Source organism: Aplidium turbinatum, chromosome 8, assembly GCF_918807975.1.
Source record: "Aplidium turbinatum chromosome 8, kaAplTurb1.1, whole genome shotgun sequence".
NCBI classification, from domain to species: Eukaryota; Metazoa; Chordata; class Ascidiacea; order Aplousobranchia; family Polyclinidae; genus Aplidium; species Aplidium turbinatum.
In genome coordinates, this window is record NC_137479.1 from 2,246,598 (window position 1) to 2,271,850 (window position 25,253).

The 25,253-nt window shown below is 37.6% G+C and overlaps 1 protein-coding gene across 1 annotated transcript in view; it reads left to right on the top strand.

Annotated features, from left to right (window-relative positions):
- LOC145775245 (2-oxoglutarate and iron-dependent oxygenase domain-containing protein 2-like) overlaps nt 1-24,298 on the top strand; it is a 69,251-nt gene extending 44,953 nt beyond the window's left edge. Inside the window, exons 4-6 of the mRNA XM_082586498.1 lie at nt 16,226-16,450; nt 20,534-20,791; nt 21,809-24,298. Coding sequence (XP_082442624.1) covers nt 16,226-16,450; nt 20,534-20,791; nt 21,809-22,069 — 744 coding nt within the window. The 3' untranslated portion in view covers nt 22,070-24,298. The remainder of the gene's footprint in view (nt 1-16,225; nt 16,451-20,533; nt 20,792-21,808) is intronic.
- The last annotated feature ends 955 nt before the right edge of the window (nt 24,299-25,253 follow it).

Consider the following 25,253-nt stretch of genomic DNA (forward strand, 5'->3'; position numbering starts at 1 on the left):
AAGTTCGGGCACTGCTGTCATCGTTTGAATGTATGCCAAAAATGTTTGCTCAGTGAGACCAGCATTTCCAGATTGTTGCCACTTCACAAATATATCAACTGCAGCTGCAAGGTAGCACATGATGGGAGGTTGATCCTCTCCTTCTTTAGGAAATTTCCTTGGCATGCACATGTCATCCTTTTTTGCTACACCTTCAAAACACACAATGCACTGAGTTAAGTGAGCATTTCACAAACAAAAAATGTCATCAATAACATTGCATTAATATGTAACCGTATATAAGAGAGTGCGACGCCTGGAAAGTAACATGTCGAACCGCTATCAGTAGCAAATGTTTCCTCATGTAGTCTACAAGTCCTGAATTTGGCTATTAATGTGTTGGAACAGTTGCTGGTGATAGTGACTCTACCACTTGCTCATGATCTAATTTGATTGAAAAAAAAATTTTTTTTTTTTACAAGTAATGTTGTGGACAGGAAGCATAATAAACTTTAGAACAGCTTTAGGGTCGTATGCACCAATAAGATTGATCCAAATATGCTGGTTCACTGTTTTTAATTTCTTCCACTGACTTCTGTAAACTTTGCAGAAAAGCTGTTGTTGTTGCTGACATGACATACCCTTAAATGGTGATTTAACGGACATGATTTTCCAAATTTTAGATATGAATTTCACAAATCTTGATGTTTCCATGAACCCAGCATTGCTTTCAGCATACAACTCCAAGGCATGCGCACTGCGCAGTTGATTCACAGAACACACCTGAAAATAGCAAAGGCCATCGTTGGCTTGCGGCTGGCAAAAATAGTCTTATTCAGTATTTTTTATTCTATGACTTTAATTTCGTACACAGTTTCCAGTAATAGTGCTAACCTAAATTACTAGCATATTATTACTTCCTTTTATATATGTCTTTGTGATGTCATAACCGACCAATTTCAAATGCTATTTTAAAATGTTATTGTGCTCAATGCTCATATCATCCGGACAAAACCTTTCTGCATACAAGACAAAAACTACACCAGTTGAGCACCATTTATGTGTATGCATTACAAGGCAGTGAGTTCTATACTCAATTCACAGATGGGTCTGTGTCATTAATACCATATTTTACAACTTTACTTACTTAAAGCATGTTGCCAGGTGGTGTACATGCTATGCTGCTGGGATTTAGCGATGCTTTCCTCAGAGCAAACGCAGCCTTCAGAGGCTTGTGTTCCTCAAGAGCATACAAGCGTTTTATATGCTCATAATGAGCAGTGCATTTTTCACCAAGGATGTGTCTATGATCTTCACCAACAGGAGGAAAGTGCATTCTGTTTCTATTCAGAAAATTATTGAAAATGTTTTTAAAATTGTGTGTGAAGTGAAATAATAGGTACAAATGCTTTTCTTTCCATGTAGGATGCACAACGCAACTTGACAATTTGTTGTTCCCGCACATATCCATGAACATTTTTCTAAATAAAAGAGTATGTACATTGTTAGTTAATTGGAACTATGTGAAGCAAAGCATTACCACCAATAAAATTACACCTTTTGTCCAATAAATTTGTATATACATTCAAATTGCATAAAAGTACACCCAACTTACAAGGGTCGACGTCTTTTAGGTGCAGACAGTTAGGCGCCGGTCAAATAGGCGCGCACATGCGCAAACCATTACCCTTTAACGGCACTGGGAACTACCCTGGGTCTAGTGACAAATTAAAGCATGTCAAAAATGTCATTACCCAGCTCTCATCACAACCAATTCATGCAGACATAAATACCTGTTCCAAACATGATTGTCAACGGAGACAGCAACAACAAAAAAGATTTCATTTAGTGCATTCATCACTTTTTTCAAATCATTAAACGAGTCTTGATTGTAAATTGTTTGGTTAGTTGTTAAATCATTTTCCTTTTTCAGTCTTGCAGACGCTGTAGATGTAGCAGTGGATCTTTTAGGTGGCTGTTGCTTTGTCAGATAACCAGGAAATATTCTTGGTACAGCTGACAGCTTTAGGCGAAGCTTTTTCAGTTGCAACAATTCTCTTTTTGCAACTCTTCTTTCTCGGACATCAGTAGTACTTGTTATAAAGTCTGAATCATAAAAATGTTTTGCACAAACTCTACTGGAGGAAGTGACTGCATATTGTTCTCTAGGAATAGCTTTAATCCAAGCTTGAATTGCATCTTGATTGCAAGGAAATCGAAAAAGTGACACTTTTGGTCTATTACTTTGAGATAAACGATAACCAGTATTACAATTAGAAACGCAACAGGTAAACCCCATATTGCTAAACAATTTGAATGACCTATAACATTCAAGCACAAGTACTTAGTTTCAGGTATATGCACAATGAGATATGAAAAAGACTTGGTAGCATTATATCATACATTGGCACGAGTAGAAATGATGTGTAATTGTGTATTGTTAGCCTACCTACCAGTGGGTGGCCGGTCGATTGGTCGAAAGACATTTGGTCGACAGTCAATTGGTCGACAGACATTTGGTCGACAGGACGTTTGGTCGACAGACAATTGGTCGACAGACATTTGGTCGACAGGACATTTGGTCGACAAGACATTTGGTCGACAAGACATTTGGTCGACAGACATTTGGTCGACAAGACATTTGGTCGACAGGACATTTGGTCGACAAGACATTTGGTCGACAAGACATTTGGTCGACAGACATTTGGTCGACAAGACATTTGGTCGACAGACATTTGGTCGACAAGACATTTGGTCGACAAGACATTTGGTCGACAGGACATTTGGGTTAGAGTTAGGGTTAAGGTTAGGTTAGGGTATTAGTTAACCCTAAAATGAATCGTTCTTTCGACCAAATGTCCTGTCGACCAAATGTCTTGTCGACCAAATGTCTTGTCGACCAAATGTCTGTCGACCAAACGTCCTGTCGACCAAATGTCTGTCGACCAAATGTCCTGTCGACCAAATGTCTGTCGACCAAATGTCCTGTCGACCAAATGTCTTGTCGACCAATTGTCTGTCGACCAAACGTCCTGTCGACCAAATGTCTGTCGACCAAATGACTGTCGACCAAATGTCTTTCGACCAATTGACCGGGTACCTACCAGTGTTGGGTCCACGTTTTTTAGGCGCAGACAGTTAGGCGCCGGTCAAATAGACGCGCACACTGTAGCGTCTTGATATTTAGGTGCATAGCACTGTGGCGCCCGTTTATTTAGGTGCTATTCCCAGTAAAGTCTGCAGATTGTATCAGCTTGGCAGGTAGGGCAATGCTTTTCACACAAAATGTTATATTGAACAGAAAAATATGTTGTTTTGTTAATGCGCATGTGGATATGAGGTGCGAGACAACGCTCTACTACTCATCTCCACAGGACATTTGCTATTCATCCTGAACACAGGTTGCAGCCAGATGGACCTTTACTTAATCTGTTATCTTTCGCAATTACTTCTACTCGGATGGATTGGTCGTGTTGCGAGTACGTATGAGACAACACTCTACTACATGAATACACTTCTATAGGGCATGTGAACCCTGGTTACAAGTTGCAAGCATAATGGTGCGACTTTGCTCGTTATTAAACCTAGTCAGGGTTTTGACAGAAAACTAAGTTACTCTTCACTCAAGCCTACCACCCGCTTGAATATAGGCTACGGTATATTTTTTACTGATGTTTAGTGTAGTTATTATTTGACTTAAAGGGCGGGGAAACCCAAATTAACTTTGCGAGTTTTTTGTTTCATCGTGATGTCATTGTGTACAACATGCGTTTTAGCAATAAAAAAAAATCCAAATTTTGTTGCCCTCGTCTCGCTAGGGCCGCTTTTGTTTGATACCCGTTTGCGAGGTCTCGTTGCGCATCAAGCTGTGATTCTGTTCTCTGTGACGTCACAAGGTACATATAGTTGTGGCCAAAAGTTTAAGACCAGACTTGATTTATGACGATTTTTGCATTACTTCAAAATACTGCATCATATATTGTTTCAGTTGCATCATCTTTATGCATCATCTTATATCTGATGCAGTATTTTGAAGTAATGCAAAAATCAAGTCTGGTCTTAAAGTTTTGGCCACAACTATATGTACCTTGTGACGTCACAGCGAACAGAATCACAGCTTGATGCGCGCGAGACCTCGCAAACGGGTATCAAACAAAAGCGGCCTTAGCGAGACGAGGGAAACAAAATTTGGATTTTTTTTTTGCTAAAACGCATTTTGTACACAATGACATCCAGGGTTCCCACGCAGTCGGGAAAGTAGGGAAAAAGTAGGGAATTTGAAAACCCGTTTTCCAGACCGGGAAAAGGTCGGGAATTATGTGAAACCTCCTCATGGTATTGAAAAAGTATGGAAAACCTTGATGACTAAATTGTAGATAAAAAATCATGCGATATGGACTGGATTAAACCGGATACAATACCGTCCTTGTCAGCTGGATCAGCTGTTAAAATAAATCACTACTGCACCAAGCGGTTGTTTTGAGTTTGGGTTCTTAGGTCAATCCATCCAGCATGGTTTTACTGATTTAATTGATCACAATTACAGAAGTGCCTACCAGCCTACCGTTGTTCAGACGTGGAGTGCTGGTAAGCTAGGCCTAGGTTAATACCTGATGTTCAGTGACTATGTGGTCAGATGGTAGGAGAACTAACCCAACTACGTGTAGGCTAGTTCAGGGCTTCCCAAACTTTTTTGCTCAGGATCCCTTTTAATCTTCTAAAATTTTCCGCGACCCTTTACGTTAAAAGGATAAACAATGCAAAATATACATTTTCTGATAGGATTTATTGAAAGGCTTAATTTAAACGAAAACTAAGAACAAGCTATTCGTAATCGAAGTCACTACTTGTAGCCTGCTGGAAACAAAAATCAAAAAGTAAACACATTTGTTCAGTGTGATGGACTGATGGGTGCGACTGTTCTCTGCTACAAAGCAAGCCTAGCCTTGGCCTGATGTTTGTCAATGCTGGCTTCAAGGCAGTTTCAATGTTACTTACGCTGGAACGGTATTTTATCAACGTTGAAAACACTGACACACACATAGCCTACATGGAGATTAACGGCATGAGTGCGGTTACTGCTAAGCCATATAATGGTGAATATTCCGCTCTAACGTTCGGCTAAGCCAAAAAGTATGAAACTTTTTTCCAGAAAATTCAAGCCACAACTTAAAATCAAAAGATAGATCTGCAAATTTTTCCAGGGATTTTAAAAAAGAGGTGTTCGGTAGTTTGTTTTTGCATACACGTAGACCTATAGCCTACATATTACATAACCATTTATCTGGACTTGGGAATCCGCTGTTAAAAGAATAATTTTGGCGCTTAAAGGGATACTAAAGGAAAAACCTGACTTGGCGATTTTCCACGTTCTTTCTGTTTAACGTGCTACCATAAAACGATTTTCAATAAAATTTTGCCCCATTGCGGTCTGACCACCATTGCGCGCGTGCTTTTGTCAGAGCTTTTAAAACGAGGTTGGGCTTGAGCAACGAAACGTGCGACTGTACAGTGTACAGTCTGCGTCACTAGAGACTAGCAATCAGCTGATCTCGTAATAATTGTTACTGCGGGCGATTTGACTGTAGGCTATGTATCTATGTACAATTGTACATCAAAACATCAGACAGTTTGCTCAAAACATCAGATGTGGTAACGTGGCCTTTGTTATTGCTGTCTTTTGTGATGTATTCTCGAGCAGTGTTTGCACTTTTTGGTTATTTTGAAAAATATGAAAATAAATGAAACATTGGACTTTGGGCCTTGCCAGCGCCATTGAAAACATTTTTTTTTTCGGTAATTTTTCTTGAAATGTGTTCTTGAATGTTCAGTTCACGCATTTTAATGCTTAATTTCCGTTTGAAATTTTCATTTAGTAGGCCTTTAAATGATTTTGTGCTTCAGTGTTTAAATGTTCTGTGATTCAGTGTTCAGTAGTTGCTAGTAGTGTGAATTTTAATTGTTTTGGTTTGGCTTATGGCAGGTTGCCACGACCTATTTAATGAAGCTTTGAATTGTAATTTCAGTATAAATGTCAATCAATCAATCCCGACTGGTTTCAGTTTGGGTCTTTTGAAAAAAACAAAACAGATTTTTGTTCAAACAGGAATCTTCTGACAATATTATTTGATTCGGATGTAATAGAGTTCGGATATACAATTTTAAACTTATGCTATGCATGATTGTGTTTAGAAATAATACAGCACAGAAATTTTCATTGATGTAGCACTGTTAATGCGCAATTTAGATCGAAATTAGGTAGGGAATTTTTAAAATTTAGTATTGAATTAGTATTGAAAAAGTAGGGAATTTGTTTATAAAAAATGTGTGGGAACCCTGGACATCACGCTGAAACAAAAAACTCACAAAAAGTTAATTTGGGTTTCCCCGCCCTTTAGCTAAAAGTGAACTCAGTAATGTTCGGAAACTTGAATAATTTATCGCCGACGCAAACCTGGACTAACAACAAATAAATGCCGAACACGCGCATTAAAATACAATATATTTTTCTGTTCAATATACGGTAACATTTTGTGGGAAAAGCATTGCCGGCATAAGCAGCTTTACTCACGGAAGCCATGACATATTTTTTTGTTCAATATAACATTTTGTGTGAAAAGCATTGCCCTACCTGCCAAGCTGATACAATCTGCAGACTTTACTAGGAATAACACCTAAATAAACGGGCGCCACAGTGCTCCACACCTAAACATCAAGACGCCACAGTGTGCGCGTCTATTTGACCGGCGCCTAACTGTCTGCCCCTAAAAGACTTGCTCTCCCAGTGTTAGCCTACTAATCTCATTGGTCATTCGCTGCTTCCAGCTGATTAGTACTAAACTCAAGTATGTTTTTATTATGAATAAACTTGGACCGTCAGTTTATAATGAAATTAACTATTTCCCTCCAACATACAAACATACCGTACTGGTACCCTAAGGCCTAGAAAATGACCACTCCAGGCAATAGCAGATTGACACTTCACCCAATCAACAGAATTTTGGAAATTAAAAATCTGCTCGGTCTAGCCTATCTGACAGACTGACACTAGTCACAACTTTGTCTTCCATATTCATAACCTACCAGCTTAAACCAAACTAAAAACGAGCACACCACGATTTAGGCATGCCCTTCAGTTGGACAGAATAAATGAAAAACCGGATAAGCTTCGGATCCCCTAAGTCCAATATCCCTAGTGTAAGTGTAGCAAAAAATGTTTACAAGCAAAAACGATTAATTCTTTGCAACTTGAAAGAACTTTATTTTGCATTCAAAGAGAAATATTTTGATGTTAAAATTGGCTTTTCAAAGTTTTGTGCCTTATGCCCAAAATGGTGTGTCAATGTTACACATTAGGGTGAATCAAAATTAAGGAAAAAAAAATTTTTTTTGAAATTTTTAACTCTCACCCCCTAAAAGTGTGATGAGTAAAGCAATAACATGATACATAAAAAAAATTTTGTCCTACTCAAAGGATTAGTGGTGGCACATCCAGTTTCAACTTTTGCAAATCGGATAAATTTGTTAAAAAATAACATATTTATTATTATATCATACCATTGAAATGGTGGATTTACTGATTCACAATATTCCACAAAGGAAGAACAATACCTAAAACACAAATACATGCTAAAAAAACTATGTAAAGCTAGAATATAGCCTGACAAATTAACACGCACAAAACAAACAACAAAAAATTCGCATTTTTGTTGCATCAATAATACTTGATAAATATCAAAAACACTGTCTTTAAAAGTCATCAAATATTTACAAAGATTCAATGAATGCAGAAATGTTATTTTGTAATGTAGATATGTGTTAAGTCATTATCATAAAGATTATGCACATTATTGTTTTTCAATCTGGCTCACAACGGTATTCTTACACTGTCTGGAAATTTTTTTTGTTGCTCAGTCACCTCTTGAAGAAGAAACTGAAATTGCTCTTCAGTCTTCGAAAGCAGCTTGTTAAACCGCTGTACCAGGGTCACACCTTGTTCGGCATGATCATGAAACACTTTTAGAGCCACCACCTGTGTTTTAGCATTGGCATAATCATCTCTGTCATCTCAAGTAGTCGAATCTAATGAAAGGAGCTCATGTGGAATGTCAAGCTTATGGAAAAGTTTAAGAATGTCTTTTGACACAAAGTCCCGCAGCTCTTTTTCAACGATTCTGGACGGAGGTTGTTTCTTGCCCTCCAGGTTTTGTTCCATTCTGAGAGAGCTCATCATTTTCCTCTAAGTTTCCAAGCTCACCAAGGTATCAAAAAAGCCAGAGCCACTAATTCTTCTGACACGTACCATATGTGGTGTGAAAGTTTATTTAAAGTAGCTTTTGAAAGACCTGAGCAGATATGTTTATACCCTAAGAGCTCTTTCATTAAATTAAGATTTTGTCATGGAGCCTCACTTGGCAAAATGCAAGTAATCTATGCTTTCACATATACTAATGAAGCAAAGAGGCATATATAGATCTCGAAGTCCAGTCTCTTCTTTCTTGGCTTAAATTGGCTGCGAAAAAGCCAAATCTTGTAACAGTACAATACCTTGGGCTTGGACATCCAGAGTGGTAGAATGCACCTGGACAGCGGAAGGCAACCCCATTGTGAGGTTGTTCTCTTAAAAAAGTTATAAGCAATTCCAGCAGGTCTCGGTAATCATCCCGTGAGTGTCTTGCAGACAATTGTTCATTTGCAAATGTCAACAGATCTGCACAAACTGGCTAGATGAAGTTATTGACATGTGCATCAGTTGGGTCTGGCTGGTAATTGGATTGATCAATAAAGTTCCATTTTTCGTGAAACCGCTTAAAAAGGCTGATGTCTGGAACAGAGGACATACCAAACTTTGTTTCAAATGCACTTTTTAAAATAAGTTCCATAATGTGATGTCTGTAAGCAAAGTGAAGCAAACTTTTTCCAAGTTTCTGCTCCAAAAGAGTGCTAGCACCAGCGTGTTGGCCGGTGTTGGAGGCAGTTTGTGTCAAAGCACAGGGCCCTCACTTTCCCACTAACTTCCCATTCTTCAAGTGCATTAAAAACAGCAGTTGCCATCATGTCTCCAGTTCCTGAAGCAAGTTTTGATACCCCGTGCAGCTTGGAAATGCTGTGGCCGGAAACTGGTAATTGGTAAACGGTCCACACTGCTGATTGCCTACCAGATCTTCAAGGAACTTGCCATCCCATGCACTGCTAATGATTCATTAGGATTTTAGAATGGAACTGATCTTTTATTTCATTCACAATGCCTAGTCGATACTTTTGTTGATGGCGTCTTATGGTAGAAGAACTTAGCCTGAATTGAGCAGGGTCTCCACCTACCCCCGCCACTGTTTCTGCTGATATATACACGGCTTTCCAGTCAGTGACCCCTATGCGATCTAACGCAGCTGCAAGACTAAGTGATGACTTTTTTAGGCACTCTTTCTTCTGGTTTACGAAATTATTACCATGTACTTGTAATATTTATCCAGTTTTTGACATATTCTAAACTTAGCATCTTGACTAAAAATTTCTGTGGTTTTGGTCAAGACGATTGTAGTGTATCACATATAGAAAAACCACGAAAATTTTGCATGGGCTGTGCCACCTCTAAATGATGTCTGATTTCAAAAATCTTTTGGAATACATGTTTTTGCATGATGCATCACATATCTAAGGGGTGAGAGTGATGAAAAAAATTTTTTTTTTTTGAATCACCCTATAAATACACATGGTGGTACACATTCAGTGTGTGTTTGCACTCAACACCAAAATACGATTTTATTATGCAATGCTGCTAATCTAAAGCAAAATTACAAAGATTTGATGGCTATGGTAGTATGCAGCACAGAAAATAAAATATGCATGGTCCATAGATGTAAACGTTGCCCTGGAAAAGAATTTTTACATAATTTTTTAACAGAAAAGCTGATCGGCGAAGTTGGAGATGACATGATTTACACACAGTGGCAGTCAACCGATCGAACAACATTAAAAACCCTAGTTTCTTCTCCATCCAGTTTTGTAGACAGTCTTACTGAGGCAGTAGAAAAACTAACCGCACACTCATATATAGCTAAATGCCAATCTAGATATTTGTCTGAACGCAAGCAAAGTTTAGATCTACATAGTTGCATCGCTCTCCTGGATTTTGCAGAAAACTATCAGTTCGTAGTTCAAGACGAAGTGCAATCATTTCACTGGAATCAAAGTCAGTGTTCGTTACATCCAGTAGCATTGTATTACAAAAATAATGAAAATGACCTTATCCAAATTTCTTTGTGTTTTCTTTCAGATGATTTATGCCATGACACTGCATTTGTTTATAAAATTTTCGAACAGATCACAACTTTTGTAGGTCAAGACCTGAATGAAGAAATAAAAAAAATTGAATACTTTTCAGATGGGCGAGCAGCACGCTCAATACAAAAACTACAAAAACCTGTTGAATCTTTGTTACCACAAAACTGACTTTGGAATGGATTGTTCATGGAGTTTTTTCGCCACTAGTCATGGTAAATCTCCATGCAATGGAATAGGAGGAACAGTTAAACGATTGGCAACTAGGGCAAGCCTTCAAAGACCTTATAATGACCAAATTCTGACATTTAACAATTTACTGAAATTTTGCAAGCAGCACATAAATGGCATAAGATTTTTTGACATACAAAGAAGTGAGCTTGAAGTGATTCGACGGGATCTTTCTGAAAGGTATGCACAAGGCTCAACTGTTCATGGCACAAGGTCTTTCCATCATTTTGAACCACAGTCTTTAAACACTATTGCCTTTAAAAGGATCAGTGATGATACATATTTTACTGGTATACATAAATTTTTTGAAACCACTCCTCCCTTTTCTTTTAAAGTTAGTGATTATGTTGCATGCATATACGACTCAAATTGGTGGATTGGTGTGGTGAGTGAAATATTCAATGAAGAAGGAGATATTAACGTAAAGTTTATGGCACCTCCCGGTCCCTCCTCATACTTCTATTGGCCAAGGAACGATTACTGTTGTGTGCCATCTGAACATATTTTGTGTGTAGTTTCCCCTCCTACCCCTGCAACAATATCGGGTCGTAATTACCAAATAGAGAAACAAGACTTTGAGAAAATTCTACAGCTTTTCAGTGATTTCATGAGTGAACAACGATGTCATTAATTGTCTGGTTCATAATCTTGTTTTTGTACTGGCTGTAAATGGAAGCTGTACTGCCAAAAGACTCTTTGGTTCCTATTTTCTTATTGAATGCAAGCAATGCATACCGGGACCAAACAAACTCTTTAGCTATCTTTGCAACTGCAGCAATTGTGTCGCTTGTTTTTAGCCATGTTGATTTTGTTTGTATGTGTTATTTTTAGCTGAAAAGGAAGGAGGGTGCTTCAGCATTGTCTGAATAGCTTTCTATATACTGGTTAGAAACAGACTAGACAATAAAGCAGCCTTCTTCTTGGATATCTATGTGGCTGATGTATTCACATTTCTTAAATGTCAAAGTGTTTATATAGAGATTTTTGCTCGATTTTTCATACTTATTCTACCAAAAATTTTGTGATTTTCCAAGTCAAATATCTTCTTTTAAACAAAACTTACAGCTACCAAACTTGGAGAAATTATAGAACTACAATGGTTTTTTTCAATGGAAAAAAAAATTTTTTTGTAACTGTTTGCTAACATTCCGAAAAATTCGTCCGAAGCGGGAAGAGAGAAAAAAATTGAAAAAAAAATTCAAACCTAAATTTCTCACTCAAATCTTTGTTTTATTGCAATTTTAACTGCAAATATGAATTCCTTGGGTCAAAAAATGGTAAACTACTTGTTTTCATTGTAAACATCCTTCAAGATTAAGAGTTATTGCCAAAAAACGAAGGTGCAAAATAAAAAAATCAGTGCGCTCACCTCCCAAAATCCTACTAGTGGCCAAAAATTTAAAGTGCTCTATCTCGGCCGTCGGTCAAGATATTTAGAAATTTTTTTTTGCTTTCTTCATACTGTAGTTTTACATTCTCTATCACACAAACAAAAATTAGCAAAATCCATTAGTAGTGGTTACAAGGTGTTGTTGATTATAAATGGAATGCCCCATATATATTATATATCATATTAACATATCATATTCCTCCAATTAGGCAGACTGAGATGGCTTGGTCACGTTGAGCGCAGCTCAAGCTCGATCTCACAGGTCAGATGTGTCAACATCGCAGCACAGCGGAGTCAAGGTAGACCAAAACTTTCTTGGGAAGAACTTGTAAAACGTGACCTTGTAGCCCTGAACATGGACTCTGCCAACCCAATAAATCGCGAGGTGTGGAGGGGAAGACTTTGTTCTCGACAGACAGACAGGCCACACCCTCGACATGAGGATTAATTCATGGCCTGTATAATCAAAATTGGTTGATGATGATGATGATTCAACAAGCTGGAAATTTTAGTTTTCAGCTTATTTAAATTACTGTACTTCAAAAGTTCAAGTACCGGTACCAGTAATTGAAAATTACTTAAGCAAGCAACAAGTAAAGGTAATTAGTTACTTGAATCCAGCCCTAGTCACAAGTGACTGTGCCATCCTATAGGTTGTGAAAGATCTTGGTACTTCTACGTAGTGTAAAACTTTAGAACATTTTAATCAATGTATTCACAGACAGCCTTCACACTTTTTAAGGACTCCAAGAGCTTTTTAAAAGTCTTAAACTTTTTTGCCGTTACCGGCTGATGTCAGGCATGTTGTAATTGTTGAATTTCTAAAAATAGTGTCAGATTTAGGGGCGGCGTCTCCCGGCTCTGCACAGACAAGATTGTTGTGTAACAAACTAATTCAATGCGTTAAAGTGGTAATGCTCACTGCCAGTGAAAAGACTCCCCTCTTGGAATGTTAGGAAGAAAAACACATCCCTATATGGACAAAATTATCGTTTAGCTGAAAAAAAAAATTTTTTTCTATTTTTTGAAAACATTTTAGTTTAGTCAACATATGTTTTATGTTTAAAAATTTTTTTTTCGAGTATTTTAATTTTTTTTCAAACGTAGCAAATCTGTTACGTCAGGCACATTCACACTACCTGCAGAATTTTGAAACGTAGCAGATCTGTAACGCCAGGCGTTCTAGCAACAAAAGCACACAAGAAGCAGTAACAAGCAACTAGTTTATTTTCACTCAAAACAGCACAAAATTGTTCTTTGTGGAATTTCAAGACAGTGTTTCGTTTTGTTTATGCAAGGGTGTTCTTAACACTTCTAACAAAAGTATAGGCAGCTTGTGCAGCCAGACATTTTGCATAACCCCCTTTCTTTGTAAATATATATGCAAACTTCTTAGCTGTTTTGCCAAGACGTTTGGAAGGGTCCAACTGGACCAAATACAAATAGGACTGCTCCACAATAACTTCATCATATAACAGTTTGAAGTAATGGGCTGGTGATGAACTGTGGGTCAGCTTGTTTACGCACAGTGGTCATCGAAAGAGTCTGGAAGGACTTTTTCTCATGGAAGGACTTTTTCTTACACAGCTCTAAATTGAACAGGGTGGCTTGGTTGGCCTTGTTGGTGGATTGATAGATTTCGTTATGCCTTCATCTAAAACAACGAGTTGTAAAAGAGTAAGGAAAAATACTACAAAGCTGTAGTATAAAAGTAATTAAGAATCACCATTATTTTCCATTTATGATTTTGGCATACATATGCAATATGCATTGTACAAACATTACCTATTGTGGGATTGAGAAATAAGTGAGACATTCTCCAACAAATACAAAACTCAATGTGGCTCAAGAGAGCATGGTGGAGGGTCCTTTTTACCATCAGAGTATATACTGAACACGTCAATAAGACAAATAATGTTTGATAGTAGAGAGGTGTGAGTTAGATTTTTAGTTGCCGTTGCCATGTGAGTCTCTGGTTATCATTATAACATGGAATGGATGTTTTTGCAGTACATGGAAGTTTCTTTTGTGACAAATCCACTCAAGCTGAGTCAATGCTTGGTTATATGAAAGGCCAGCCATTATACGTGTTCACTGATAGTGTTTATTTGCATAAAACTTATTTGAATCACTAAAGCTGTCATCTGGCACATCAATAAAGGTAGTAAGGGTACACTACTGGAACATACTTAGCGTCAGACTCCAAGATATCAAAACATTCATCTTCTCTTTTTCCACCAAATGGTCTTGTATACCAAATTTTTCCATAAAAAGATCATGCATTCATTTTGCACCTATGAAAATAAAACTTTACTGTTGACAAATCTAACAAAACAAAAGTTTTGAGATCAAAAAAACAGTTGCATGATGGACGAAGTCAACAGATTTGTTACGTTTGAACTTATGATGACTGTAGCATATATAAACATCATTTATGAAATATTTTGTTATCAACTACTCCAACAGTCTTATTTTCAAATACAACAAAAAATTCAACGCACCTGGGTGTTCTGAAAATCCAAAACTTTACGAGAGAACATCTAGCTAAGCTGCTGTTGCTATGAACCTGACTCAAAGAACTTTGTGTTCGAAAAAATCAGTGAAGCAAGACCGCAGTGTTTCCAAAATGAAATAGCACCATTATCAGATGACACAGAATGAAATTCTTCAAAATTGAAACTTATGAATGCTTTTACAGTAAAATGAATAGCGATAATTTGAAACGTAACAGATCTGTCACAAATGTCCATATAGGGTTCACTAACAGGCATACGTTGTTTGTTAATTGGATTATAATTACTTACGGTATTAAAATTTTGTTCTAACTTCTTGAGCAAAATAACTAAGAGTGATGTAGTCCACTGTCTTTTGTTGTCAGGTCAGCACCAAAATTAACTCGCTTCTCTCTTGTGAACACGCCGAATCATCAGCTTTTGTTCGCTTAATCTGTTCTTTTGCTTTATTGAGTTTTGCTTTAAAGAACTCTGTTGAGTACTGAGTAGCATCATTGCATGGACAATTGCTTTATTGTAAGTTTTTCTGCATCATGGAATTTTTGACAAATGGTAAACCGCTAATACATTATCCAAAAAGCACACACACACTCAGCTATGGGTGCTCGTAAAAACTGCCATATCAGTGCAACTGCATCGATTGGAAAGTATAGCGTGTGCGACTGCATGTGAAAGTATCATATATCACACTTCATCACAAACTACCAGAATTATTCTTTTTTTGCAATTCAGCATAAGCAGCTGCAATAATAATAATCTGTAGTTTAAAATTTCTGTCTCTATCTTAGGGTATTATGCAGCTTCTGTTATTTGGCTTTTAAACTTTTTACAACTTTTAAACTATTTACGAAGAGATTGGAAAAGTAACAATTTGGAAGGGCCCATCTTTAGGCAATGTTAATTACAAGTGAGTGGACTGCAGAACTAAGAGCTCGACCGATATCACTTTTTCAGGCCGATACCGATATTTATGAAATTTTCAGGCCGATACCGATATATATCAATTACGAAAAATTTGTTACCAACAAAGTTATTAAACAACAAATCAGTCCAAGAAAGTTTATACATTGGTCGCTGTTTGTGCATCGTGTTGCGTCACAATGCTCTGGGCACGAGTTGGAAAACTTCTACACTGCCGCAGCTACTTTCTGTAGTGCAAAGTTTCACTAGGCTTTTTTCTTTAGGTTTATTTTTGCGTGTCATGTGAGCGAAAGTGAATTTTCCCTGGGCCTTTTTTTTCTTACAATAATACCAAAACTTAACAAATTTTGCTGCATCTTGCTGTAATAGCCTACTCGTATAATCTAATTTAGTAGCCAACCTTGCCGTATCATTATTACTCGGAGATCAAAGCCAGACATTGTGACGTAAGACTTGAACTAAGTTGCGCGTGATTAGTGTAGAAGTACCCGTACTCCCATCGATTTTTTGCGAAGAATTCAGCTTTGTTACACTGATTTAATGTCATCAATCGTTGAAGCAACGTAAAACTCGAAAGTTTTCCTGCTTGAATGGAAGCTTAGAAATACAGTACAGTATATCATTTTCTAGATGCGCGCACTAGAATGCGCGGGAAATTATATTCTCGCAACAATTGTTCATGCTTCACAAGCACGTTTGAGCAACTTGTGTTTGTTCTAAAGGCATGTATGGCTGGTTTTGAGTGTGCTTTTGATGGCTGATGTTTATCGGCCGATAAATATCGGTCGAGCTTTAACTTATCATACCCGATTGATGAGGCTCGAGTGCTGGTACAGCCTGCTGTTTTTCAAAATTATTCAGCTTTGTGGCAAATATACGAAAGTTATGGATTTTTCTTTCAACTGTTTAGGAAGACTTTTTTGATCCTTCATTCCTCACCATTGTGAAGTATGCCCGTTCATTGTCAGCCACGCGGGATGGCCTTCTAGCCTTAATGGAACCGATGTCGTGTTCTGAGGTGTGGAGGTTTCCTGTCTTCAACAGGCAATTCTGCTCAGACTTTCTTGAAGAACTTTGTTCGATTGAAAACAGCTCCATACCAAAAGGACGACCAAATACAATGAACAGATATGGGGTGAGACCAATCGTGTATGCTATTAAAGAATAACTTTGATCTCTCATCACACAAGATGAAAGGTGAACTAATGAAGAAAAACAAAGAATGAACCAGTTATGCCAAGAGTCTCCTACAAGTCAGGAGTTGTGAACTGAGCAATTGACAACCGAGCAAGTGACAATTGGGCAAGTAACATTTGAGCAAGTGGCTGAAGTTAGTAAATAATAAAACTGTGAAATAACTGAGCAAACCGAAACTTGACATGTCACAAGTCAGCAAATTCAGTTCAGCAAGCGATGACCAACCAAGGCCGATGTGAGCACACGAATCTCATTTACTGACTTGGCTGTAGCTGGCATGTACTTGCTGAGTTGTCGCATGCCGAGTGGTCCGACGACCTTTATGGCAAAGGTGCATTCGGAAAATGTAAAGAATTTTTATTCATTCTGTGCAGATTACTACAGGTTGAGCCGATCATAGCAAGCATTTTGCTTCTTTGTGATGTCATAGATGTTGCCATCATTGTTGCTTGGTTTCCATTGGGACAAATTGATTGATACTTTATCGTGGCGGATGGAGGCTGTCCTTAGTAATTCTGGAGTTTTTTTTCTGCAGATTGGATTACGGTTATAATATTTAATATCTTTTCAGGAATGCAGGTTTAGAGGTTTTTTTTGCAGATTAAATTACAGCTGTAATATTTAATATCTTCTCAGGAAGTACAGGTTTAGAGATTTTTTTTGGCAGATTAATTTACAGTTGTAATATTTAATATCTTTTCAGAATTATCGATTCTTTACTGTTTACATGTTTTTTGCAGACCTTCTGATGATCCGTTAGGTGAAACAATTTGTAAAGGCTTCAGATAGTAATAACTACATTTGATTTAATTCGCTCTGCTTTGCCTTTTTGCTTGGCATTGAGCACTTTTTGTAGTATTAATAGTTTTCATTGTTTTAATATTGCTCCTAGCACTGATCTAGTTGAGCACTTTCTTTTGATGCTACTATCCAGTTATTATGAATTTGGAAAAGATTAACTACGGTTATTCTTTAAAAAACATTGCTATTCCAAGTAAAGATCGATATTTGAAGACGATGTTAGGTAAGCTTGAAAATTTTATTAAACGTTTACGTTGGAAGGCCTATTTTTTCGATCTTAACCAGCAAGATGTTTCTCAGTCTGAGCATTTTAATAACTTCGGCTTTACGACTGAAAGAACACCTCCACAGCATGGTGCTTTGATACCATTTGAGAATGGTTTATACGAGATGGTTCGTAAGATTAAGTTCAAACCCATTTACAATTCTTTTCAGAGAAAACTAACTAATGACATTAAGAATATTATTAACTCTACGGATCTGTTGATATCAGCAGATAAAACTACTAACTTATACAAAGTTAAAACCCAGGATTATAAAAAATTGCTTAATGATAATGTATCGGCAAAATACAAAAAGGTGAATCCTGCTATCAGTGACACGATCAATACTGAGGCTAAAACGATTGCCAAGGCGTTAAAGGTTGATGATCGGGTTGAAAAAGTATCAAGCAACCCAGCGTTTATTACGCTAAAAGATCATAAACCAAATTTTACATCGAACCCTAAATGCAGGTTGATTAACCCTTCCAAGTCCCAGATTGGCCGTATAAGTAAACAATACTTGGACTCTATTAACGTAACCATCCGTGATGCATCACGACTGAATCAATGGAAAAACACAGACTCTGTGTTATCCTGGTTTAAGGCTATTCCATCTAAACGTCAATGCACCTTTATGAAATTTGACATTGTTGATTTTTATCCATCCATTACGGAGGAACTTTTGTGTAAAGCAATTGAGTTTGCCAAACCATTTATGGATTTGGATGATTGTATCATACAAACAATTTTCCATGCTAGGAAATCGTTGCTTTTTGATGGTGGTGATACTTGGGCTAAGAAAGATGGTTTGTTTGACGTTACAATGGGCTCATTTGATGGTGCTGAGATTTGTGAGTTGGTCGGCTTGTTTCTTTTGAACGAACTTTCTGCTATTGTTGACAGAGACATGCTTGGCTTATATCGTGATGATGGTCTGGCTATTTTGCGTAATTTATCCGGCCCTAAGATTGATCGTTTGAGAAAGAATGTCATTCAATTATTTAAACAACATGGCTTAAATATTACTGTGGATACTGGTCTAATTGAAACTGATTTTCTTGACGTCACTTTGAATTTGCTATCTGATAAATTCTGGCCTTATAGAAAACCCAATAATGATCCAATTTACATTCATGCCCAGTCCAATCACCCACCCAACATTAAGAGACAAATCCCGACTATGATTTCAAAGCGATTGTCCGCCACATCATTTGGCCAAAATGAATTTGATAAGACCGCATCTGTTTATAACGATGCCCTTTTGAAAAGTGGTTTTGCGGAGAGAGTTTGCTACAACCCTGCTAATAACTTACGAACATCTAGGAAAAGGAGCCGGAAAATTTTATGGTTTAACCCTCCTTTCAGCTTGCAGGTTGATAGCAATATTGGTAAGGAATTTTTCAAACTTGTTTCCACACACTTTCCACCCCATCATAGATTGCACAAAATATTCAACCGTAATACTATTAAGCTGAGCTACAGTTGTACTCCGAATGTTGCAAGCGTCATATCCTCCCACAATAAAGCAATATTGCAGGCTGATAATATACCATCGCAGCCTGGTTGCAATTGTAGGGTGAGGCCAGATTGTCCTTTGAATGGGCAATGCTTGCAGAAGGCCATTGTTTACAAAGCTACCATTGATAACAGCCCGAAGGTTCTTAATTACATTGGTTGTTGCGAAACTACTTTTAAAAAACGTTTTTCCAACCATAAATGTACTTTCATGGATAGGTCTAAACGAAACAGCACCGAGCTATCTAAGGCAGTTTGGGACCTTAAGGACAAGGGTGTTGACCCTAAAATAACTTGGTCCATCCACAGCTGTGCTCGGCCTTATAGTGGTGGTGGTCGTAACAATTGTGGCCTATGTTTGGCTGAAAAGCTGGCCATTCTGAAGGCTGATAGTGGCCACCTTTTGAACAAGCGTTCGGAACTGGTCGGCAAATGTCGTCATAGAAACAAATTTAAACTCAAGTACTTCAAAATAAAATAAATTCCTTTTGATTTTCACAGGTTTTTAAAATTTCATTTGATTTTTACAGGCTATAAATCTCATTTAATTTTTACAGGTTTAAAAACAATTTTTATTCATTCTGTGCAGATTACTACAGGTTGAGCCGATCATAGCAAGCATTTTGCTTCTTTGTGATGTCATAGATGTTGCCATCATTGTTGCTTGGTTTCCATTGGGACAAATTGATTGATACTTTATCGTGGCGGATGGAGGCTGTCCTTAGTAATTCTGGAGTTTTTTTTTTTCTGCAGATTGGATTACGGTTATAATATTTAATATCTTTTCAGGAATGCAGGTTTAGAGGTTTTTTTTGCAGATTAAATTACAGCTGTAATATTTAATATCTTCTCAGGAAGTACAGGTTTAGAGATTTTTTTTGGCAGATTAATTTACAGTTGTAATATTTAATATCTTTTCAGAATTATCGATTCTTTACTGTTTACATGTTTTTTGCAGACCTTCTGATGATCCGTTAGGTGAAACAATTTGTAAAGGCTTCAGATAGTAATAACTGTATTGATATTGATGTATTTAAGTATTATATTAATGCGACTTTTCTGTCTTGTATCACTTGAGGGCTTGACAGTGGTGTTACCTGATGAATGTTCCATGAGAACTTCTTAGCTTGGTCAAAGATGAGAAATAAGTTAAAATTTATGTGCCAGATTGAAAGATTGGTTGCTTTTACGTAGGATTTAGTAACGTACGGTAATTTACAACCAAGTTTAAGAAATGTGATCTGCACAAAAAACGTCTAAAAGTGATTTAGTTTAAATTTTTCTTCAAAATAAAAGCAAGGTCTGCACCCCTTGAAAGCTGCCCCCTTGGCGGTGCTGCGCCCTGATTATACCGCACCGTGTATATAGTAAATCACAAGCTGGATCTTGGTTAGTAACAAGATATTTTTTGCTACATAGTGTAATGAGTTATTTTATTTCAGATTTTGTTGGCCGAATGGGGATTTGATGATTTCTTTTTAATTCCACTAAGAAATGAGTTTTTGTCACCAATCGCCAAATTACTTTTACCTCAATGGTTTGGTGATAAGTTGGATTCCCACAAAGCCTTCACTGTTCACTACGAAGCCAATAAAGATCTGGAGTTGGCTTATCATTATGATAACTCTGAAATAACTTTAAATGTGTGCCTGGGAAAACAGTTTGAGGATGGTGACTTGTATTTTGGAAACAGGCGAAAGGTAAATTATTTGTAGGCTGAAATAAAAACCAATTGCTTGTCACTTGTTGGAAAGTTTGCGACTGTCGTTGTTTCTACTCAAGTATGGTTCATGAAACACAAATGCTCTCTTTCATTATCATCATCATCCAAATTAGAATTTTTTCCCACTAGTGGGAGCGGCCGATTCTTTTCTTGCAGCGATTATCTTCACTCCTATTCTTGTCCATCATCGCAGCTTCTTCCTTCAGTCCAACTTTTTCTGCTTCATTCTTCACCTGTTCTTTCCGTCTTCTTTTTGGACGTCGGGTCATTCCGTGTCAAAACACCGAAATTTCAAAAAAGTTTCCACCCGACCTTCCCAGATTTTGCTCAAACTTTATCAGAATGTTGGTAGACATAATTAAGCAACATATGCAAAATTTTAGCTCTTTATCACTTTTCGTTTAAAATTTATACCTTCCCAAACTTTTGCACCCTCGCGAATTAGTCGTTTTCATCTCATTTTATAGCGTTTTTGAAGGATCATAACTTCAGATTGAAATGAGCTACAATGCTGAAACTGGGAATTTTGGTAGACATTTTCCCACTGATTTCAGACATATATTTGATAGAAATGTAGTGTGTTGCAAATTTGAGTTACATTTCTTTGAAAATAGCCCTTTCTACACATGCAAACGTATTTTTTGCAAACTCTGGAGTCCTGTATCCCCCGCAACAAGTATGACAATGCAACGAAACTACTGTTGGTTTTCACTCATATATGTAAGATTACTCTGATAAAGTTTGAGGCTTCTAACTGCAGTGACTTTGCAGTAAGGAATTTGAACAAACCAAACATTTTGCGAAAATGGTGAAATTGCGCCATCTTGTGAGGACCATTTCATTTCAACCACCGGGAGTAAGCCTGGATACGACGAACGATTAGTTTTATTACTTTGAAAGAGAAGTTTTTCGAAGTTGAAAAGAGAAGTTAGTTTTGTGTCATTTACAAATACCGATGGTAAATTGACAAATTATAATTTATTGTTGCTTTCAGGACCCTGTTGACTTAAGCCTGGTCGCCAGGGTTGGTCATCGCCTTGGGCATGGAGTGTTACATTGCGGCGAGCACAGGCACGGGGCAATGCCTATCAGTGGTGACAACAGCGAACGTTTCAACCTCATCATGTGGATGCGTTCCTCCTCTGTACGCAACAAGTTGTGCCCGATGTGTGGACATCAGCCCACCCTTGTTGAAACTGCCTATGAAGGCGATGGGTTTGTTTTAAAGGAACAAGCTGCTTGTCAAATCTATTAAGAAGCTTCCAAAGATAACTGTGGATTGTTTGTTTTATTTGTTTTTTGACCATCATCATTTGTTTTATTTGTTTTTTTGTCATTGTTTCATGTCGTCAAGTTATAGCTTATCTATTTTGTGAGTCGTGCAAGGCCTGGTGCGTTGCGCTTGAAATGGCTTTGCCCGTGGTAGGATTTCTTTGTGGGGTTTTCTTTGCCTGCCTTGCTCCTTGCTCTTTGCTATGAGCTAAACGCATCAAGACGTGTTCCCCTTACGACCATCAGCACTCTTGATAACGCACCATGGCCGATCTTCATAGCAACTGTCCATACAAATCTTCAATATATCAGCTAAAGTTATGTAGGCTAATAAAGTTGTAGCCTATATATGTTTATTTGTTTTGTAACATTTTTTATTTTATTTTTCCCTTTATATCTTAAATTTTTCTGAAGGTGTTGCGACCGTGCCAAATTTTTTTCAACTCAATAACTTACTTCGATCACAAGCACGTTTTAACGTTCGCGTTTTGTCGCTTCTACCTTTTTCTTGACCTTTGCTATGTTGATGTGTATTGTTTTGATATGATGGTCAGAAATAAAAAAACAACTGAACTGAACTGAACTGATTTACTGTTGCGTTAATAAATGAATAATAATAATTTGAATCGATTCATATGGAAAGTGACCCGAACAAATCTAATTTCTTAAAGTCAGTAAAAATTACCGTAATAGCTATCGTAATGTAGCGTAGGCTATAGTATTTGATCTGTCTGGACAACACTACTGCATGCAACAATTAAACAGGCATTAATGCGATAATCGTTTGGTTCACTGACACCAAATTAATCAGCATTTTGTTTTTGCGTAACGCCCTTGTAGCAAACAGGTTTTTTAATTGTTTCAATGTTTGCGGACGATAAATCAATCTACAACTCGTTGTGTGTTGCTTTGTTTCACGTCTAAACAACTTTATTGTATCGACTGGAGCAAAAGAACATTTTTTCAGTGGATAGGAAAAGGCTTGGAAAACCACAAACACTGCATTGTAATTACTTTACGTTTGAGCCGGCATGGTTTGTGCCTCACACAAAATATTGACTTTATTTTGCGTTTGCTTAATTATTTTTGGCGAAAATATAATTCGTGATTGGGAGCTCCCGATGTTGGATTGCTCAACGAAGGCAAGTCAACCCTTGTGCTCCACCAGAAACAACTAGGTAGGTTTGCGGTACCGAAATGGAGCAAAATCCCGAGAGCAAATTAAGCTGTTTCGTGCCACATAACACCCCACCAGTGTCTGAGAGCTGGGTTTGCCCGAGACACGCAAAGCTAGAGTGTCCTGCGTTGTTCTGAACGTCGGGGTCACCAGTGCGGGGGAAGAGATCGCTAGTCCTCACACCCGTTGGTCGACGTTGCCTTACGTAATGTCTGTTAGCCTACGACTTTTGCCAATATGTAGTTTAGCACACTAGCAAGAAAAATTTAATTTCGCGAAAAACTTTTGAAAATCGTTAACAATATTTAAATAAAATCTGTTGCGTTTTTTTTTCATTCTTCTACTTCAGTTCAGTTGTTTTTATTTCTGACCATCATATCAAAACAATACACGTCAACATAGCAAAGGTCGAGAAAGAGGTAGAAGCGACAAAAACGCGAACGTTAAAACGTGTTTGTGGCCGAAGTAAGTTATTGAGTTGAAAAATATTTGGCACTGTCGCAACACCTTATTCGATTTGTGGTGATATTTTTGTTTGATGGACCATATAATATTCCCTTCTCAGTAAGCAAAAAAAAGCTGTTTTAAGCGATCATTTTTTTTGCGTATATAATCGTTCTCATTGCGTGACAATCTGTGATCGTTGCAGTCGATCTTCAACCTTAGCGGTCGCATGAAACAATGGTGTAAGGTCGTTGCCAGAAAAAAAAAATTGAGTTTGTTGACTTGGCTCATACCAACCCAATAGAACGATTTGACGCCGCAGGCGAACTAGCTCACTCATTGATGCTATTCGGTGTAGTCATGATAAAAATTTAACGTTGAACCAACGTAACAACTGTTTTCCTGCTTTGACGTAGTTAGAATTGTTGCTTGTTTTCATTCAAAGCAATCTGCTCTATATTCAGCCTTGCAAAATAAGCAACCTATGAATTACAGAGCAAGCACTAAATTAGGTTGGGCCAACACCGCTTTAAAAGCACAGAATTATTTTTGAAAGCACAACAGAAAAGATTAAACTGCGGTGACGACAAACTGAGTGCCGGTGTTGACACAACCAGCCTCGACTTTGGAGTGGACTTTTTTTTGTCTCGTCAGAAATGGTAGTAACCGCAACTTGTAATCAGCAAAAGACGTGAGCATTCCCATCACGTTGATTGTCATGTTGATAGAATAGAGGATGGGAATGAAACTAAACGACTCATTGGGGGCCGGTTCACGGACAGAAACGACGATGAAGATAATATCGGAAATTAGACAGACACTGGCACAAACGCTCAAACGGATCACGACGACCTCCAACTTCTGATCCGTAACTCCTTTCCTGGCTGCACGGATGTGGCGAACAATGGGATATAGCACCGGAGCGAGGAGAAACACCTAAAACATTAATAAGTAGTTCATACGATATTCTACTCTGCAGGGCCGTGCAACCGCGCTCCTTACCCCCCGGGCGGGGGCACGGTTAATTAGGGGGCCATTCATTTTAGTCTGTTTAATGTTTTTTGATTGTTTAAAAAATAAAAGAAATCGCTACCGAAGCTCGATATCAATATCTCAGATTACGCAAAGCCGTATTTACTGCTTTCCAGCCCCGCCCGAGGGCCTACTTCTGCTTAGGGGCCCCACTCATATTTAGTTGGTGCAGAGATTTTAGGCTTCTAATTTCACATGTATCGGTAACATTTAATATGTGGCCTACCTTTTATTCTATTTTTGTAAAAATTTTCTCACTCGCTTCAGTCACTGAATCATATTTAATTCGTTCATCTCGGCGATATTGAGCATGCATAGTTGGGGATTAAATTTTTAAGGGAGTTAAAAGTTCGTTGTGTCCAAAAAAACAACAAAATGATGCAATATTTCAAAGTAAACACTGCTCACTCAAATAGCTTAGTTAATTAACAATTAAATTGATAAATTCCAATTTTAATCGAGAAAACTTATGAAAATGCTATTGGCAAAGATAGGGACACCAAGATAAATTTTC